This window comes from Podospora anserina, chromosome 6 (assembly GCF_000226545.1).
Source record: "Podospora anserina S mat+ genomic DNA chromosome 6, supercontig 2".
Lineage (NCBI taxonomy): Eukaryota > Fungi > Ascomycota > Sordariomycetes > Sordariales > Podosporaceae > Podospora > Podospora anserina.
Window position 1 is genome coordinate 27,972 of NW_001914857.1, and position 20,072 is coordinate 48,043.

General features: G+C 52.1%; 7 protein-coding genes across 7 annotated transcripts; 3 read left to right on the top strand and 4 right to left on the bottom strand.

Annotated features, from left to right (window-relative positions):
• Positions 1–353: 353 nt before the first annotated feature.
• PODANS_6_3690 (uncharacterized protein) lies at positions 354–2,517 on the top strand (the record flags this gene model as incomplete). Its single annotated transcript, XM_001909829.1, has 2 exons — positions 354–675; positions 734–2,517. 2 exons carry the CDS (start codon positions 354–356, stop codon positions 2,515–2,517), a joined length of 2,106 nt encoding a protein of 701 aa, XP_001909864.1.
• Positions 2,518–3,236: 719 nt separating this feature from the next.
• PODANS_6_3700 (uncharacterized protein) lies at positions 3,237–5,216 on the bottom strand (the record flags this gene model as incomplete). Its single annotated transcript, XM_001909830.1, has 4 exons — positions 3,237–4,211; positions 4,267–4,413; positions 4,484–5,065; positions 5,157–5,216. 4 exons carry the CDS (start codon positions 5,214–5,216, stop codon positions 3,237–3,239), a joined length of 1,764 nt encoding a protein of 587 aa, XP_001909865.1.
• A 2,137-nt stretch (positions 5,217–7,353) lies between these two features.
• PODANS_6_3710 (uncharacterized protein) lies at positions 7,354–7,743 on the top strand (the record flags this gene model as incomplete). Its single annotated transcript, XM_001909831.1, has 1 exon — positions 7,354–7,743. The coding sequence occupies one exon, from the start codon at positions 7,354–7,356 to the stop codon at positions 7,741–7,743; it is 390 nt and encodes a 129-aa protein (XP_001909866.1).
• Positions 7,744–7,804: 61 nt separating this feature from the next.
• PODANS_6_3720 (uncharacterized protein) lies at positions 7,805–9,211 on the bottom strand (the record flags this gene model as incomplete). Its single annotated transcript, XM_001909832.1, has 1 exon — positions 7,805–9,211. One exon carries the CDS (start codon positions 9,209–9,211, stop codon positions 7,805–7,807), a length of 1,407 nt encoding a protein of 468 aa, XP_001909867.1.
• Positions 9,212–9,526: 315 nt separating this feature from the next.
• Positions 9,527–10,894, bottom strand: PODANS_6_3730 (uncharacterized protein; the record flags this gene model as incomplete). Its single annotated transcript, XM_001909833.1, has 1 exon — positions 9,527–10,894. One exon carries the CDS (start codon positions 10,892–10,894, stop codon positions 9,527–9,529), a length of 1,368 nt encoding a protein of 455 aa, XP_001909868.1.
• A 2,881-nt stretch (positions 10,895–13,775) lies between these two features.
• On the bottom strand, positions 13,776–15,977 carry PODANS_6_3740 (uncharacterized protein; the record flags this gene model as incomplete). The annotated part of the gene is made up of 1 exon (XM_001909834.1): positions 13,776–15,977. One exon carries the CDS (start codon positions 15,975–15,977, stop codon positions 13,776–13,778), a length of 2,202 nt encoding a protein of 733 aa, XP_001909869.1.
• A 3,106-nt stretch (positions 15,978–19,083) lies between these two features.
• Positions 19,084–19,805, top strand: PODANS_6_3750 (uncharacterized protein; the record flags this gene model as incomplete). Its single annotated transcript, XM_001909835.1, has 3 exons — positions 19,084–19,338; positions 19,397–19,635; positions 19,733–19,805. 3 exons carry the CDS (start codon positions 19,084–19,086, stop codon positions 19,803–19,805), a joined length of 567 nt encoding a protein of 188 aa, XP_001909870.1.
• Between the last annotated feature and the right edge of the window lie 267 nt (positions 19,806–20,072).

The following is a 20,072-nucleotide window of genomic DNA, read 5'->3' on the forward strand; positions in this document are numbered from 1 at the left end:
TCTGCTAAGAGTAGTAACAGACTTTTGGAAAGACGTACTGACATCCCGAAGGCCGAGATGACGATTCCGAATCCCACCTCTTCCCACAATGGCGAGATGAAAGAGACTCCTGTTCTTGCTTGTGTGCAGAGGTTACTTCTAGAAGATACGTACGGCATTGTACGAAAGGGCTAGTGGTCAAAGCACGAACTCTCCGTTCATCTGCACTGCCTTGGTGGGGGCAAGAGCACCCCAGATATATCTGTCAAACACCTACCTCCTGAGATGCCCCCCCCCCGGTTCTTACACACTTCCCACGAAGCATTGACATTCTTCTCCAACTTACTCAAAAGCTTGTTCATTTCTCAACCATTATGGAGTACATTGACTCTGTAAAGAATGCCTTGCGGACCGACTTTACTTGGAACCGGGTCGGCCACCTTGCAGCAAGAGGAGCTCGTGCCTTTCCCCAGGCCAGTGTTGAATATGTCCTGGACAAATTTCCCATCATCGGATGGTTACCTCGGTACAACTATCGATGGATCATCAACGACATCATTGCTGGCTTAACCATCGGGCTCATGTTGATTCCTCAAGGACTTTCCTACGCTAAGATCGCCACCATTCCTGTTCAGTATGGCCTCATGTCTAGCTGGGCTCCATCGGCCATCTATGCCTTTATGGGAACCACAAAGGGTAAGTGAAACGGCTTACCATGTGGGGGTGATTTGGTTTCTGACCTCCGGCACTGTAGATCTCTCGACCGGTCCTACCTCCCTCATCAGTCTCCTCACGGCAGATATCATCGAGGCTCTTCACGGTGAGGAGTGGTCGCCGGTGGAGATCGCGTCGGCAGTTGCCATGATGATGGGCATATATGGTATGGCAATTGGATTTCTCAAGCTTGGCTTCCTCTTGGAGTTCATCTCCCTTCCCGTCTTGAGCGGGTTCATATCAGCGGTCGCGATCACGATCATTCTTAACCAGATGGACTCTCTTCTGGGCGAACCCAACGTCGGCGACGGCACTGCCACGCAAATTCGAGACATCTTCCAGCAGTTGCCCCAGGCCAACGGCTATGCATGTGCCATTGGATTCACGGGTATACTCCTCCTCACAGTGCTTGACCAGGCCGGCAAGAGATGGGGGGAAAAGAACAGAATCATCTGGTTCCTATCCATCACCCGGGCTTTCATTGCACTGGTCATTTTCACTGGCGTCGGATATGCTGTCAATCATTCTCGTGGAGCTTCCGAGAACTACCTGTTTGATGTTGCCAAGGTTCAAGCAGATGGACAAGAACCACCCAAGGTGCCCAGTGCCGCCCTGTTGTCCAAAGTTGCGTCCCGCAGCATCGCCGTCTTCGTCGGCTCCGCAGTGGAGCATACGGCGATTGCCCGCGCCTTCGCGGTTAGGAACAACTACGTCACAGACCAGAGCCAGGAGCTGACATACTACGGCGTCACCAACGTCTTCAACTCTTTTTTCCACGCAATGGGTGTCGGTGGCGCCATGTCCCGAACGGCCGTCAACTCTGCCTGCAACGTCAAATCTCCCTTGTCAGGGTTCGTGACCACGGCTGTTGTGCTTGTGTCCATCTTCAAACTCGTTGGAACCCTCTATTGGATCCCCAAAGCAACCTTGGCCGCTATCATCATCACCGCAGTTTGGCCGCTGATGTCATCACCCAGAGTCTTCTACGGGTACTGGAAGACATCACTCGCCGACTTCATCTCTTCCATGATTGCATTTTGGGTGTCTCTGTTTGTTTCAACTGAGCTGGGCATTGCATCAGCTGTGGGGTTCAACATCGTATATGTCCTGCTCCGACAAGTTTTCGCAACTGTCCGGTCCCTGCCAGATGCCCAAAGCTCGACCAGCTCTGAACTTCCGCTTCCCCTTTCGGTTCCCCATGGCGATATCCCCTCGCATGTCAACCTGCCTCCGGATGTCCACGTTTTCGCCTTCACTGACAGCCTCTTCTTCCCAAATGCGTACCACGCCAAACATGCCATCATCGACACGGTGAAGACAATGCATGCCCCAATCTTCAATGGCAGTTGTGGCCTGGAGCAGAAACGACAGTGGTCAGTGACCGGGGAGAAGAGAATTGCCAAGTTGAGGAGACAAGCGGGCATTACTGATGGCACACATTTGCCTCCGATCGGCTTGCTAGTCCTCGATTTCGGGCGAACCAACCATGTTGATGTCACTGCCTGTACGCACATGAAGGCCATGGTTAAAGAGGTTAGAATGTACGGCGGTGCTTCTGTGGAGGTGAGATTTGCCAACATGTCAGAATATGTCCGCCAACGCTTCGAAAGAGCTGGGTGGACGTTGGTGGACGGCTGGCCGGCCGGATCTGATGGAGGATCGCAAGATGGGAACAAGGTCACTCGAGTGTTTGACAGTCTTGTTGACGCAGTTTTGGCCCCTAGACAGCTGAGCACCAGACTTGGCACTTCGGGGAGTGAGAAGAGTAGTGGCAAGAGCGTCGGAGAGGGAAGAGAGAAAGTGAGCATGAGAGAACAAGTATGAACTGCACATAGGTGAGAGATTTGGTTGTTGTTTTCTGACTGATCAAACACTGGAATATGAGATGTTCAGTGTGATTAACCTGGTCTAGAGAACCAGTTACAGAAGCTTTCAGGAGTTGCGGTTATCACTGGGCGTTGCTGTTAGTAATTAAATTAGGAACAACTCTTGATCACAAAGCTACATGATATTCGGTATGAAAGGCTTCCGCCCAGGCTAAACCATGCTGTTTGCAATGTTGTGATGCTGATAAGCTGACCCATAGATATACTCCATTTCCAGGGCAATGGTTAGTTAGCAGTCGGCAACCGCTAAGTCGATTTGTTCAGTTACAGATGCCACTACGTCGGTACGCCTGGGGTGAAAGTTGACTTTCACCAAAGTGCCTAGCCGAAATTGTGGGCTCTTTTGCGCGGCCAGAGAGGGCACTTTGTAGTGACCGACCCTGGTTATGTGGCTTTATGGGCAAGCTCGTTTCCGGTTTGCTGTGGTTTGGAATTGCAAGGCATGTACTAATACAGCGCCATTTTGAAGCATGTTCGTGACACTCGACCAAATGGTAGCCGTGTGAACCTGCCCCAGCAGCTACACGAGAGCTTGAGAAAGAGGAGCATGTCTCTCCCCTACCAGACGTTTCTCTCTCCGCCGGTAGTAAGTTTGCTTGTAGGAAGACCTTTATTGATAATTGATCTTTCAACTCGGAGTGGGGCTTTCCGTGGATGTCATGCTCTCCGGGGTCGGGGGTGCTTCCACCGGTCTGAGGGGAAGTCCTGGCCCAGCAAATGGATTCGGGTTGACTGGCAGGCCATCACGGCCAATAAGCATAGAGGGGAAGCGAAGCTCGACCTAAATGTGGCGCTTGTGGTCAGACCAGTACACTGCAAGACCCAAGACGGCAGCGTACTTACGTCGTTGACAATTTGAGCATATTTTAGCCCAATATTTTCTGTGATCACCTTTAATCTCCCCTTGGCCCACAACCGCTGTTCCTCGGTTGTGATGTCGTGGTTTTTGACACAGGTTAATGGCCACAGGACGAGAAAGGCAGGGAGCGCTTTAAGGGGACCTTCGTCACCACAAGCGAAGCCGGAAATACCTGAGCTTGTGTTCAAACCGTCTTTATGCTTCGTGTGCCAGCCGAAATGATAAGGCACCGAGGCTAGAATCTCTGAAATAGTCTCCTCGCATATACTTTTAGAGGTACGGTATCCCGGGGTCGTGCGATAGTCAATGGGAGAACAACAGTACGCCGTCAAGCGGATACTGAGCGCTGCCAACAGCAACCGAGAGACCCTTGAAATGTTCCAGGCACTAGCCGTGACAAAGTCGGGGTATATGTCAACGCGGCCTGGAAACACATCCACTTTGGCGTAGTCTCCACCCTTGGACAGGCCGATGTCGTCCTCATAGACCAAGCACAAGGTCTGAAAGCAGAACTGTCTTGGAACTGAGGCTTGCCAGCTAATGATTTCGCGATCTAGGGCCTCTACTTTCTGGATGAGCCGGTAAATTTGCTCCAGGGACTGAGGGGACCTGGCTTGCCCTACTAGCAAGTGGTTCGATTCTGTTCGGAGGTCTGTATATTTGAGTGCGAGATGCTGAGATGTGGCAAGCAGCGTGTTGTTTTCAACACCACTTGACATCCACCAGTTTGTACCAAAGGGAATCGGCATGCCCGAGGACAATGTCCGTGACACCTAGTCCTCTGTTAGTTCCACGCTTTGGTGACTTGTCGATTCAATTGGGCTTTACCAGCTGGTGCCGAACTGCTGAGAACAGCAGGGCCCCTGTTTTTGTTCGGCAGATGTCATCGCGGCCTCGCGACTTAATGATGTTGACGGCGCCATCGATATGCGAGCGCCACGCTAGCATGCGACTTTCTCTGTTGGCAGTGATACTCTACTCATGTTAGCATAGACCTATGTCTTCCCAATAGTCTTGAGCCGTCCGGAGTCTACTAATGGCGTACCTCATATAAAGACAACAGCAGCACCGTAGCTAACGTGGCGTGGGCGGTGGCTTTGGTGGGGTGGCCGAGGGCTTTATAAGTCCCTCCGAGCGCAAGTGTATGGTCTTTGAGAGATAGCTGAGCAAGGTCAATACTGTCGGATCGGTTGTGGTGGCTGAGAAGTGCGAATGCGCAGGCGTTGAAGGCGTAGCGCAGGGAACTCTCGGCTGGTTCTGATTCAATGAGTGGAATAAGATACTCCATGAACCCGTGCGGGGTACTCTCAGTCAGGGGCACGAGGATAAAGTTGGAGGCAAAGTAGCACGATGCTCGCTGTGCAAGAGGTACTGTTAACACCGGGGATGGGCTCGCGCTATCCGAGCCCCATGACTGAGGTTCTTCCTGCACAAAGACAAGAGCGCGAGAGCTGTACTCGGCAGCGTCGGCGAGCGGTGGAGGCGGTGATGTGCTTTGTGCGTTGCGCAAACGATGAACGGTGGATTTGGTCTGGTCTCGGTGGACGATCTCGAACTCGGGCCGGTAACCACCACAATCTCTTCGGGACTTCTCACAGCGTTTGCAGGTAGGCTTTTCCTCGTCACACTGGAGATTGGGGGTTGCATCGGCAGTTGGTCAGCACTGGACTTGTGGCAGAGAAGTAGGTATATTCACGGTACCAAGATCCATTATTTACCTTTATACGACGCTGTCGACATGTGCGGCACCCTCTCGAGGGTTTCCCGCCATAGACCATTTCGAATCCTATGCAAAGCCGACATGTAATGGGAAATAGAAAGTAACTGTGTCAAAATACCGATGGCTAAGTCCAAAAATATCATCCGAGACCAGACGAGATGCTGGGATTCCACGCCGGATTGGTAATGGTGGAACTTCTGCGGGGTTCTTCAGCGGCGAGCAAAACGAGGGGACGCTGCCAAGGGAATAGTTTCCCCTACCTCTTCGGTTGAAGTCCCACCAATCTCAGGCATGATCCCGACTGGCGCAGGCCGTCGGCAAGCCCAACCGAAATGTTTGACTGTCTGGTCTGAGGTTGCCAGGGGTTCTTTTTTTTTGGCCACATGCAAGAGGGGCCAGCCCCTTTCAAGTCAGCGTTACAATAGGATCACCACTGACAGTTACAAATCTCAGTCGACTGCATGCGCTGTTCAAAATATCAATTCCTCAATTTTTGTTAGAATCGTGTCAACTAACCAGTTTGCCGCTGAGAATAAGGCCCTTACTTTCCAATTCTTCCTCGACACCATCCCCTTGTTCTCCTCCAGCTCCGCATTCCCGGGGTTTTCACACCTCTTAGACCAAGCACTTGCGATCCACGTTGATACTGCCGTGCCTACACAGCAACCACTGGAAGGATTCTCGTATCCATAGCTCTGCGGTCAAATATTTTGAAGTCCAGCACATCTTTGAACTGGTCCCGAACTTTCTCCAGCTGTGTCTGGGCTTGTTGCATCCTCTCGGGTGACGATTCCACCAGAGTCCGCACATTGAGCATCCAGTACGGGGCGTAGGGCTCTCGAGCCGAGAGATTCATGACTTTGTCAGAAGGCAAGGAGTCCTCAGCGATCCAGGTCCGGATCAGGGCAAACTCAGTAAAGTAATCTCTCTGCCACCAGTGGTATGATTCTTCAAAAATGTTGGACACTCGCCTGCAGATATGAACAGTTAGTTAAAAGAAAACCGACAGGGTTGAAGGCTTGGACATGCGTAAACTTGTTGTCGGCCAGTATTTTTTCCAGTCCGAGATCAATGATTTCAACTGTTCTTCGCTGCGTCATGTAAGGAGGTAATCGTTGGCTGGGAGGATCGGGAAGCTCCGTCCACCGGAGAAGACGAGGTCTGTCAGCAGGAATGCTCACTGCTTCTCTGCTTGTGAAAGGTCATCGAGTTAGCAGTGCTTTGAGAGCATGTGCGTTCTTGAAAAAATACCCACCCCTTCTTGGCACCCTCGACTTCACTGTCAGTGAGGCGTGTGCGCACTTGGATGGTGCAGGGTTGCTTGGTTAGGATCTGATGCAGTTCGTTCCAGTGTGAAGCATTTGCGTGTCGCTCTTTCTGGAGTTCTTTGATAGTCGAGATGCCTTTCACTGCTGGGCTGGGCTCAAAGTGTTGAACACGCGTGAATTGATGTCGCTCATGCATCTCGGTAAAGCCGCCAAGTAGAGCCAGTATCTTCGGAACTTCATGTTCTTTGATGACAGACGAGAGGAGTAGCTCGTGCATGATGATTTAGAGGTGAGGTCGTAGGCCACAGCTCGAACCGAGTAAGAGTGTTTGAGAATAAATTTGTCAGCCAACTCGATCAAAGGGTCCGTGAGGGTTTAGAAAATATTGCCGTCGGAGTTGGAATAAGGGTTTGTTTATAAATAGGGCCTGCAGGTGAATATGAAGCAGGAAGGAAATCAGTGGACGCTACCGTAGCCAAGTAGCAAATTGTGGCTGGAGTGAGGAAGCTACCCCACATAACCAGGCGTCTTGTGGTAACCCTAACCCTGGTCATTATTCTGGGTCTCTGCACCATTCCGACACCTCTCTGATCAGAGGAATGGGTCTTGGTCGATTCTCTAGACTAAAGAAAGCAGACCTTGAAAGAATGTACGTAGGTACTTTGGGAGCTTAACTGCTTACCCAAGCAATTGGTGCTGTCAATACCAACCCCCAGATTCAGGTGACCGATGGACGCCTTTGTTGACTGGAGGCTCTTGCATTCTCCCCACTTAAAATTCGTCCAGTACTCTCCTATTCACCACCAACCAACCCATTTCGGTCTGTGACGACTTTCCGAACACAACAATCTCAGGGATCCCTTTGACAACTAGAAGACGCGCTAGTATCTGATCTTGCCTCCTGTCCACAGACCTGAAACCACTGCAATGCCACCTTCGCAGCTCGCAGCCGTACCCATCGCAGCCAATGCTTTTGCAACCCTCTTTGTTGGCTTTGGAATCAATGCGATACTACGTCCCGAGCATGCACTCACTTTCTTCGAGTGGACCCTTCCCGCCAACATCGCCGACGTAGAGACAGTCAACAGCTTGACAGCCGTCTACGGAGTCCGCGACATCTTCATGGGCCTTGCTCTCTACTCAGCTGCCATCTGGGGCACTAAGAAATCTTTGGGCTGGACTTTGAGTGCGGCGAGCGCCGTCGCCTTTGCTGATGGCTGTATTTGCTACACCCACAGGCAGGGACATGGAAATCATTGGGGATATGCACCGTTACTCACGATAGTTGGCACGCTGCTGAGTGGTCTATTTGACTGAGAGAGTTGCTCATAGTGCGTGGTGGATGATGGAGTGGCTGATCTGATATGTACCAAGTTCATCAGCTGGTTGAGACACAGGCTCTTTGCCCCTTGACATATTGCCCCTGGACATAAACTTCAACAATATTCCTGTCATCCCCAGTCATGATGAACTTTTCAAACACCGTTTCCAGTGTGTCATCCTCTTCCACCATGGTCATGATTCCTTGGTCGGCTCCTTTGGTGCCAATGATCAGTCCATCAAAATCCTTTCCGGCCTCGAAACTTCCAATCTTGTCTTCGAGGCAGCAGACTGCAGCTCCTCCGAGGGTTGCCAGGTAAAAGACCTCGGCAATGCTTAGTCCCTTGTCCTTACCTTCAGACATCACCTCTCTTGCGTTACTGGCGATCATAGCCTGCCGCATAGCATCCAACATGCTACTGGAAAACCCGCCACCACTATCCGTGCCAAGCCCAACCTTGATCTTTTTATCCAAGAGCTCCCTTACTGGGGCTGCCATAAACCCCCCTCCCACTGTCAAGTTTGCTATCGGGCAGTGCGCCACTCCACAGCCCAGCTTCTCAATTATTTCCAGTTCGTGCTCATCCATATAGCAGCAGTGCGCCAGTATCGTTCTCTTCCCTAGCAGCCCAAACTCCTGGTATAGATCTGCCTCGCTCCCACCAAACTGCGGGAACAGCCGCTGAGTCTCCTCCATCTCCTGCTTAGCCTCATTGAAGTGCGTTTGCACTGCCAGATCCTCGTTCTCGCTCCGAATGTCCCCCAGCCCTTTGAGTGTTTCTTCGTCACAAGAGATGGCAAATCGAGGTGTGATGACATACTTTACCAACCTCCCTGCTGGATCTATGGCTCTGACATGTGATATGCACTCTCTGGTCTCCCTCAGCGAGTCCCCCGCACTTTTTTCCACGTAAAAGTCGGGCGAGTTGCGCGTCATGTTGCACTTTCCCACATAGGCCCTCTGCCTCTTTTGCAAGCAGATGTCAGCCAGTATCTTCGTCGCCTCAGCGTGTACAGAACCGAAGTAGCTCGCAGTGGTGATGCCTTGTCTCAAGAACCCCTCCACGCAGGCAGTGTAGATCTTGCGGGCATAGACCGGATCGGAAAACTTGGCCTCGTTGGGAAAAGTGATCTTGGAGAGCCAGTCGAGGATGTGCATTCCCTGGCCTAGTCCTCGCTGAGCATACTGAGGGGCGTGGTTGTGGGTGTCGACAAAACCAGGTATGAGGAATTCGCCCGGGTTGAGGTGTGTGGTGTTGGTTCGGTCGAGGCAAAAAGGAAGGTGGTCGAGGGCTTGGTCTAGTTGTTCTGCCAGACCATCCGGCTCGAGCTTGACTAGTTTGTTGATCTTGCCTTGAGGATCAATAATCAGCAGGGCCAAGGGATTAATCTCGAGCTTCGAGACCGAGAGAGAATGGATGACGGGCCCGACAAAAGCTCTTGCATGTCCCAGCGTGGCGGCCATGTCGTCTGCAGCAACTTGATTCTGTCACCAACTGGAAAGCGGAGAGCATGAAGTGGTCAGGAGAGAATGGGCGGATGTGAGATACTTGATGAGACTGAGTCGTGTGGTGAAGCGGGGTAAGACACTCAAAATTGCAGGTTGCCTGACGTGGCAAGAGCAAGTGCCCACACGTTGTTGGGCACAAATTTGTTGTTCTCAGGAGACGTCACGGGCACCAAGCAGCGATCAGTAATAGTAGGTACGAAGTGATCTGCCCGTTAACCCACGGACTACCTGGGTATATACATACAGTTTCTATCCAATCTATATTCGCCATTACACATAAATGTAGCACAAGGGCCCACCTCCAATTCCAATCGTACTCATCACATCGCGAATTTCCAACACCCCCGCTGCAGGCCCAACTACACCCAAGTCGAGCAAATCATCCAGTGTACCGTTCCTCGAGGGCGGAAAGTTGTTAAGCGTGATGGTGCCCCCAATAGCATTCGTCCTGGTCTCGGGGTGGAGATTCTGCCAGATCCACCACACACGATCGATCTGAGCATGATGCAGATAGAACGCCGGTTCACCGGGGCTGGCAAAGAGATCACCGCCCGGATCGCCGCCGATGGTGAAATGGCCTCCGGTGTGAACCCCGTAGAAACCGGTGGCAAAGTCACCTTGCATGCGGTTCTGGAAAGACAAAATGTCAGTGTAGTTGCTGATGAGGTCGTAGCTCTCAAAGTCAGTCGTCCAGTTGGAGCTGACCCATGATGAGATATCACGGCGGAGGCAGCGCGGGTTGTAGGTAAACAGGGACGATGCGGGAACGACGCCAGGTGCCGCGAGGGTTGGTGCAATTGGACCGAGGTTCACTGACATGTTGGCAAAGGGACCAGTGGTAACGCAACCGCCGCCAGAGCCAGGTGGAATACAATTGAGTCCCGTGGGCAAGCCGTCGGTGCAATTGTGAGGGACGTACTCGCCGTTCCCGCCCATTGAGGTGGAGGACCCGTCAAAAACAGGCGAGTTGAGAGGGTTGTGGGCATACTTGCCCCAGTTCCAGTAGGGGTGGTAGCCGTTGTAATTGCATTCGCTTCGCAAGGCCTGCTCGAATGCATAGGTAAAATACCGGTGCCATGATAGGAAGTTCGCAGTGCCATGGATGGAAAAGGTTTGGTTGATGTGAACGGCCACGAAGTCATCAAAGCGTGTCTTGGCCCCCGGAACCTCAAGGGGATCAAGGAGGGACGGGTGTTCCATGAGACATCTGACTGCGTTGGTGTACGCTTGCCTGTTTGCCGCAGAAAGTGATCCCCTGGCTCTTGATATCAGTGACTGATCGCACTGCGGATCGTAATGGGGTACCCACCATTCACGTCTAATAGCGACATTCTCTAAGGTACAGGTTGCGGTATCACGATTCTGGGCAGCGTGGAGGGTGAGCTTGCCGAGAGCTGCCGCAGCGAGGATATCTGTTTGAAGGGTCGGGCCGACCACGTAGCCTCCCGACGCCGCCGAAGTGCCGGCTACGGAGAGAATACTGGCCAGTCCAAAAGACTTCAATGTCGCGTGCATGATGAAGGCGGGCCAGTGAAGGACAGTGATGTGAGAGAGTTGGCACACGAAAAACTGACATTTCGGGAATGTTTTATACCGGCAACCAAGACCCCGGGACTCCCAGGAACCATGGTTGACCATCAGTTGGAAGCCAATGAGGGTCCATGAGGGCAGAGCCTTGGTATCTATGGAGACTTCAGTGGTACCGACAAGACTTAGCTGGCCAACCAGAGACTAGTTGACCATGTTTGACGATGGAGTCACGTATCCAAGCACGATAGACTGGCGAGTGTACATTAGCTCATGCTGTTGGTTGTTGGTGGTGTAACTCGAGAAAAGTCTTCCATGCCATGTCCGAGTAAGCGGAGGAAGGCCATGAACTCACGAAGTTGCTTGAGGGTAAGCGTCTCGTTCGGGGTTGAGGATGGATGCAGGTGCGACTGCACTGCAACCTAACGGCAGGCAGCGTATTGAGCCTTGGGGCCTTTTGAAAGGCGGTGGTGTTGATAGTACCAGGAATATTTGTATGTGTTTCGGCCGAGAGCGGAAGAATAACCATGGCGCACTAGGGTGCAGTGGCTCGAGTTTTGTTTTATTTGGATATGTGTCAACATGGTAATGGGTATAAGGTGTGTCTCGGCAGTTGAGGACATTTTCGTTCTCACCCGCCCAACCTTGGCATTGGCTGGGACAGGGTACCCGTAAATAGATGCATGATGCATGATGCTTGATTCCAGTAGCCACCTACCCGAATCCAGGTATTTTTGTGTCTGTCGGTGTGTCCGTGTGTCCGTGTGGTTGCGGGGCAGCTGTCACCCAAAGTGTACACAAAGCAACATGGAATTCTCTTGCTGTTTATTATCCAGCCAACTATACTGATGAAGTGCTTATGGCAAGTGCCGCCACCTTTTCTTTGACAACGAAAGCCCGGGCAAGAATAGAGATTTGTGTAGCTAAAAAGACCTGACGTAGTCGCAATTGCAGACGATAGTCTACCAAGTAAGCCATAACGCCGGTAGTTTTCGAATTCCAGGCCTTCACATACCACAGTTACCTGCTAGAGATAGCGTAGGGCGGTCACGGCAGCCTGGTTGCCGTGATGGCACAACTTTCGCCGTCTTGCTCCTTCTTCCTGTAAACTTCTTTGTTTGACAAGTTTCATCTCGCACCCCGACAAATGTTTTGTCCAGCGACTTTGTTAATTCATTCAACCCTTTTCCATTAGTTTTCAAATAGCAAACGTCGACTTCCGTACCTACACAAAACCCTACACTTTCCTCTTTGTTATGCTCCCTCACCTTGCGCAGAAAGACACATGTCGGCTAGATTGGATAATCGGGAACGAGGCTTGAGTGTGAAAAAGCGTGTCGCCGCACTAACGATTGAGCAGTGCCGAGCTATCATCATCAACCTGGCCCATAGACTTGATGTTTTGGAGATTGTCATTGCCAAGATGCTCAGGGAAGCTGGTATAAGCTGGCGCCAGCTTCGTCCAGGCTGTGAGCTCCTGATGCGCTTCACAGCCGCCAAAGATTTTAAGCCGCAAGGGGTGCCCGTACCCGATCTAGGCATGTTTTGTCTTGACATTACTCCTGTTAACTGTGACATCTACTGACCTCCTTGATAGATAAACACCTTGTTGCTTCCAGAGATGTGATAGATTTAAGCGTCGAGAGCATGGAGAAGCGGCTACCCAAGCCTGTGGCAGATCTGACCGGCGATCTCACGATTGACCTCACAGAAGATGATGGCTCCCACCCGACCCAGAGCCAAGTTCATGATATCAATGGACTAGCTGCGTGTCTCAGCGATAAGCAGTTTCGTGCCCTTGTCCTTGAACTTGCTCATAACCCTGCCACAGCGGTCCTCACTCAGTACAGGCTTTGGGCTGCCAGTCTAGGGTGGATGACTCCGGGCTCATGAGGACTCGCCGTGGCGCCCCAAATGATAACCAGAATGGGGGCGTCCCAATCAATCCCGGGTGGGTTACGAATCCAGAATGGCCGACCGCCCCGGCCAATCCGCGCTGGCTCCGAGAAGAAACCCAGCCACGTGCGCAAGGCTGTGAAGCCTGGCCGAGGTAAAGAATGTTTTTCCATGCAAATGCAAGATGAGACTCTGATTGCTAATACTGATCAGTGATGGTATACCGTCCAGTCAACAAGATTTCACAAGATCCCTCCACAGACACCAAGTCGCGAAACCAAAAGAGTTCAGCTGAGACCAACAAGGTTGATATTATGGAGCAGATCTGGCAACATGCAATATCAGGGCCTTTTAAACAGTAGGCGTCACCAGTATTTATCATTCTCCAAGTTGTGGTGCAAGTTGTAGAACTAGGTTAAAGACCTCGCATCACCTGGTTTTGTTCTTGAGATTGGATGGGCTATGGTCTGGACGTCCAGCCGGAGATGGAGGGTTGGATGATGAAGATTGGGATGCTGCAACCACACATATTGGCGGCGTAGATAGGGTTGCCAATCGATGTGCGTGGAAGATGACAGTGTGGGGTGGTTGATTACTTAAGTACCTACTTATAACCTACCTAGGTAGTCAAGCTGGAGAATTTTCAAGTGTAGGTACCATCCCTATTACACTACCCAAACATTGGGCTTCTGGCAAGACTAGCACAAAGGGTAATCCCTTGTCACCTGTCAAAAGTAAAAAAGTTTGCCACGCACCCTGTCATATAAAACAAGAGACTTGCTCCCAGCACTTTTTAAGTTGCGTTTAGAACATCTGACTCTTCGGATTATAGTTTCTCTATTTTGTCCATTCCTTTATACTCCAAAATAATATGTAGCTCCAAGACCAGCTTCGAAAAGAGCGTGTGTACTCTGGGAACACACAGGGGGTAAAATGATGCCGTGCAATACAAAGCCCAAAAGTCGCCTCAACACCCCGCTTTAATGCAAAATCAACACAGCATTGCTGCTCCCTGTCTTGATAACTTTGACCACCCACGCCATCAACTCCATGAAAACACCGAAAAGAAAAACCCAAAGCCACCTTGGCAGCCTGTCTAAGCGAGCCGGACCGTTCTTGTTTCACATCCGTAAAAGAATCCTTTACGGTTCTGGTATCCAATAGCCACACCAACGCGCCGGTAGATCTCTTGTTGACCACAGGCGTGGTTTTTGACCAACAAGAGCATGGCCGACTCTCCCAGCTCTAGGCACATGATGTCCTTTTCACCGCCGCAAGGTACGTATGGGGCAAAGGGAGACTTTGGGACTTCATCGGGCACGCAGTAGTCCAACTGGCCAACGATCTCTCCGCTATGTGCGTCTTTTGTTACGATCCGGCCATCGGAGTCCTGACGAGCAAAGAGGTCCTGGCCGGGAAATGCTGCAAAGTTGAAGCCTACGCGTTTGGCCCGCCTCCACTCAATTGCATCCCAGGATACTTGCTTCGCATTCGCTGACACGAAGCGGCGGAATCGGCCTTCCACATCCACAACTTTGACTCCCCTGCCGCGCTCTTCCATTGCCCGTCCACGGGACAAGCTGTCGGGGTTTGCCATCGGCATCCCATTGGCCGGATGAATCTTTTCTTCCACGACTGAGATGAACTTGAAGTGATCCGAGGGTTTAAAGGCGTGCTTCGTATTAGTTTCTATCCGGAGGGGGAGCGAAGCCCATGACCATGAGGGTGCAATGTGTTGCAGATTTTGTCGCGAATTCGCCCCCTTGGTGACAGACCAGGCAAGATGTCGGGCAAAGTTGTCCTTCCATAAACCTGCCAAATATTCATCACTGATGAACGAACCGCCGGCCTCGGCTTTGGCACTGTAAAAGCGAACCGCGAGCCCGGCAATGGCCAGGAACCGATCTCTAGGCTCCACCAAATCTCGCGGCGTATATGCCTCGACGATGTCAAGCCATTCCTCGTGAAGCTTTTCAATATCTCCTGTACGGCAAAGTTCGAGAAACAGCTGAGGAGACCTCCGCACCATGTTATTATTGATGGGAGTAACATGTCCCAGCTCTTCAAGCTCTGCCACTTGATTTTCCGGACAGGACCAATACCACCGCTGTTCGGTCCAGTACAAAACCCGTGGTGATAATCGTTCTTCCTGCAACGTCCATGATCTCCTTGCCACTGGCGACTCAAGCCTGATCTTGTCCAACGGCATTTGTGTATTGTGGAGCCACTTGCCGCGCAGTTTGACCGCTTTGCTGCGATGTGACCAAGCCAGCCGGTCTTTGATCATACGGTCGGTCGCCTTGGAGCTGGATGAGGCGACGAGGGTGAAGGCCGCATTTCCATACACTTCGTGCATCAGGGATGCCTCCGTGTCCCAGTTCGTCCCTTTGGGGATACATACATTGTCGATCCAAAGGTAGCTATACCCGAGGTTTTTGGTAATGCAAATCGCGTCCTGCATGGTTTCTGGCAGATGCCATGATGGAAAGGTGTTCAATCTCTCCGGGACAGGGACGCCATCCTTGGTCTTGGTACCAGCTCCTTTAATTCTGGCCCACTCAGCCGCGGGCATCTCGGTCGGATCACCCCACGAGTAGCTAAGTACCACATAATCCACCAGATTCCGGGGGCCTCTGACTAGGCGAACGTGATCGCTGTCTTTGATCTCAAGAAGCCACGTCGGATTCCGGCGTGACCAACGGTATCTTGATGAGCATTCGTGGTTGCAGTGGCAGTCCTGTATGACCCCTCGAAGCTCTTGAAAGTTGGTGTTGAGACTAGCACCCCTTTTGGTTGGATCGTTGGCTAGATGGCGGGGCTCGTGATTAAGAGAAACTGTGGCAGAGAAGGATGGCTTTTGAGGGGGCGTGGACGTGAGCAGTAGTCTGTCACCGGAAGACTCAATGCTTAAAACAGCATACACGGGCGATTGGAGGTCAGGGTTTGTTAAAGCCTCGACGTCTCGACCCGTGATCTGCTCCAAGAGAAACGCCCGGCGGAAAGTGCGGCAAGTGTCGCAACCGGATACTCTGGCGCAATAGTCGAGGTCTAGGAAACTGTGGTGAAGCAGGCGTGGCGACGAACAACCTTCGAAAGAGCTGTCTTGCCTCCGTTGCACCTCGCCCCACCGGATCAGGTCGCAGACCTCACCACAGCCATTGCACTGTCGTTGGCAGTATTCATTTGTCTTGATTTGGCCCAGGTCGTTGTGACTTGCTGTTGGCTGGCCAAACGTCTCCAGCACTAAACGGCTCAAGAGATGCACGCGGCTCTCGAAGGCTGATATTGGTGACAACATTGTCAGTAAAGATGGACGATGGCAGTAGATAATTAACGCGGAGATGGGACGAACAGTAGCAACAATGTCTAGAGGTTGATATAAGTAAATAATATCAAGCCTTCTAACTCGAAGACACTACGAAGTTACAGGGGTGAATGACATGCCCTGAGGATTTGAGGCTTGTCCTTGTTCGATGCCAAAGCTGGTTTGCGGCCAAAAGGTTCGTGCCGCTGGGCGCTGTTGGTAGACCCTTTCAGGGGTGGCGGGGGTAGGCGATGACGCACAAACCGAGCCAAGCAGGTACGGATGGCATGGTAGGAGATGATGGGACTTGTGGAAGCCCAGGCCCTTCTTGTTGCCTGGGAAGGGACTGGGGAGGGACTGCATAGGGCTGATGCGGATTTCCAACGTGTGACAAGCCAACCGCCTATCAGCGTGCGCGCGACCGCAAATGAGCTCTTGTGGAGGGTGTTGAAGGTTGTGGGAAGCGGTTGCTAGACCGAAGCGAAGCGAAGCGGCTCCGTGGCCGTGGTGGTGGTGGTGGTGGCTCAACGGCTTCCCGGGACGTTGCGAAGCACCCTCGTCAGGGCTCGCGGCACTGGAGAGTCATCCGGAGACCGGATCTTGGCATCAAGTATGCCTTGCGGCACGGTCGAAGCGCGTTGGTAGAGTAGTGAGGTGGTAGTACCGAGCCGAGTACGTATTGGCAAAGACCACGGATTTAGAGCCACTGCCACGGCCGAAATGAAAGAGACATTCTCTCGCGTCAGTCCAAGTGGGGATTTCACCTGCCGTTCGGGGCAATGAAAACAAACGACTCAGAGGTGCAGGAATTGATGATGATTGCGATGGGGTCCATTTGGGGTTTTGTCGCACATTGTCCAATGCCGAAAAGCGTTGTGCAAGCAACTACCGAATGATGTAAGATCGTTATGCTGTCGATACCTTATGGGGACGTCGGCAACCCCGCGGTTGGGTTCTGGCGTAGCGCTCTGGAAGTTGGAAGAGGGTTATATATATCTGTAGAGTTATTAAAAAAAGGCAAATAATAATCACCAGTCCCGCTGCAGACCACATGATATTCGTAGGTAGTTGATATGCAACGGTTCCAGGTTGTTTGTTTGTACCAAGATGATGTGCTCATCAGAGGTCATTCGGCCCGAGGGGATCAGTGTAACAGAAGCGGCAAGGGAAGACAGGAACATGGGACGAAATTAGATGGAAGGGCAGCGGGAGATGGAAGGCGCAGTTGATGGAAGCCGAAACACTCACTCGTGGTAAAATGAGCGATACCCCACACCGGCCAGTTTTGAAGCCTACTCTGCAATGCTGCTTGGGAATCTCGAGTGTGCTCGAGGCCCTAAAGAGAGCCTTGGGGGTTGGCGGGGCAGGCAAACGGCGCTGTCTCGCCCGCTAGAGGCCCCGCTGTTCCTCAGGCAAGGTGGAGATGAAGGGCAGGCAGGCAGGCAGGCAGTGTCACGTTACTGCAACCTAAAAGAATAGAGGCTTTCGATGACATCGGTGAGGACGTTGATCTCGTGAAAAAGAAAAGAAGCGCATTTGTGTACGGGGTCCGCGTCTGGTTGGTCAAGTGCCGCCATCCAAATGTGCCTCGTCTTCCAGGCTGCGCACCCGGCCAACCTAACGGGTTTTTTGTGGACCATCGTACAGTTTCGACTTGGATTACCAAAGGTAACTCGAGTTCGGAATTGAGGCTCTGATTCGTACATCAGGGACGAACATCCGGACCAGATTGTTTGGATTCCAGGTTGCTTCCATTCCATTGCTTGCATTGCTTGCTAACAGCGTAGCTAATCTCAGGCAGACGGGCTCGGAGTATCTTGCGGCTCCTTGGGGCAGAATGCGCAGTAGAGAGCAATCAGATTCACCGCACCCTCGACCTGTTCAAGCAGTCAGAACTGTGGACGTAGAAGCTATCACCAGCATGGATAATGGATGGCCGAGTGCGAAGTGCCCTTGCTCACCAGTATGGAGCTTGCCTTGATCTGGGAAAGCTTGAAGGGAGCTTGGCAGCCAATGGCAGCGCGCTCTCTTCCCAAGAGGGCAGCCGATGACACCTGCGAGGTCCAACAAGCGAGAATCACTCGGGCACTGCCATCCGGCCAACCCCAAATTCGACATCTCATGCGTATTCCGTCGCGACTAACAAGACTCGGTGTGGGGTCCAAAAGTCAGTGAGTAATACACCCCCGGAGTTGGAACTATATTCGATCATTTTTGTGGCCGACAGCAGTCAAAACACGTATGGTGGGCTCGTTCAAGATGCGCATCCGGCCCCGGGATCCGATCATGGGGGGATGGATGGATGGATGGAGGGATGGATAGATGCACTCACGCATCATGACGCCGCTCCAGTCGATCCGATAGGGCGATTTCCACGCTTTATCCCGTCAGCAATCATTGCACGCCCACTGTCTCTCTCTCCTTTTGTCTGGACATGAAACCCCAGGTCCCAGCAGCAGCAACAGCCGACGACCCCTGGCCACATGGCGCAAACTGCTTCAGAGACGGCACAAGTACCGAATGTGGCTCGTCGTGCAACCGTAGACTGGACTGGCAGGAAATAGGACAGAGTAGGGTGTGGCGCCCGGCCAACAGGAGGTGGCTGTTTATGTGAGGGATGTTTTTATCTGAGATGAGGGCATGGAAGCCTGGATCTCACACACACATAATGTATGTGCATGCCGGCCTTGGACTAGCTCTATGACTGACCTCAGGTTTACGTAGTCACAGGGGTACCCAAGACACCGCTATGGAACTCTGTTATGTCTGTTTCTGGCCTCCACAAGGCATACACTCAGCCCAGGAAGTGGATCTCAAGATATCACGGCTCTAGTTATATTGCTCGCCCAGCTCCCCCTTGTCTACATCACGGGTCATATGCTCGCAACACCTTCCTCACGACACACACCCACAACCATACACACTCGCATACTCACACTCGCACACTCATACACTCACACACTCACATACGTTCTCATTACCGCATCTGGCTGAAAGCCTGAAACCTGCAACCCCGTCATCTTCTTTCCTGTCACAGTCTGTCATTCTTGTATTCACATCACGACGATAGGCTGGCATCCCAGCCCACCTACCTACCACAATGCAACACACCAGTAACTTCCGGTGGAAGCTCATACACCTGCTTAGCATTCTAGTCCACCTCGGGCTTGTTTGTGCGGGGTCAGTTGCCTACGTCTACAATCTGGGACAAAACACCCGTCCATTAGAGCGGACTAGCCTGACGATTTCAAGTGCCGACTCAAACCCCTGCCCGCTCACTATGGTGGATGGCATCGGGGGCTGGGGGGCATTTGACGTGGCAGGTCGCACTTTACTGATGAGCTGCATATTCCTGGTCAGTTTGACTCCACCTGCATGTCTAAAGAGTCGAGGGTTGCTTACAAGATTTACAGGGTGCCCTTGGGTTGACTATCAACATTGCCGCCTTTGGGCTGCTACTCTCCATGGAGATACACAGAGTGACATTGACCGAGGGCCAACAACATTGGCGCAAGCAAATCGTCACGGTCTTTGCTTGCGTGCTTAATATATTCCTGTCGGGCGCCGGAGTTGGCATGGCCAGCATCTTGAGCACGAGGGTTGCCGAGTCAAAATCAATGATAGTACCACTGGTTTGGTTATCATTTCAAGTGTAAGCGCATCCGCCCTCACGTCTGCATCTATACGATCTGCAGCTGCCGTGTCTGGCATGACAGACCCATCAAGCTAACGCCGGCAATGCCTTTTAGACCAATAGCTTTGTCCACCGCCATCATGGATGCCATCAAGAACCATCGTGAGGGCCAGGACCTACTGGACTAGTGAGTCCTTTTCTGCAGAATGGCCGCAGCATGGGTCACCGTAATTGCGTCGAGGTTCGAGCACATCTACATGATGGGTGGGCCGTTCAAGTTTTCGGGCGGCATTGGCGGCAGGGTTAGTTGGCATTTTCTTTCTTTATTATTCCTGTTGGGTTTCGACCTTGTTTGTTGGGTTACACTTCTTAGGTGGATGCTCTCACGAGCACACACGGCGTTTGGGTAGGCATTGCGCATTTTCAGGGACGGTTTGGGGTGATTGATTGGCATT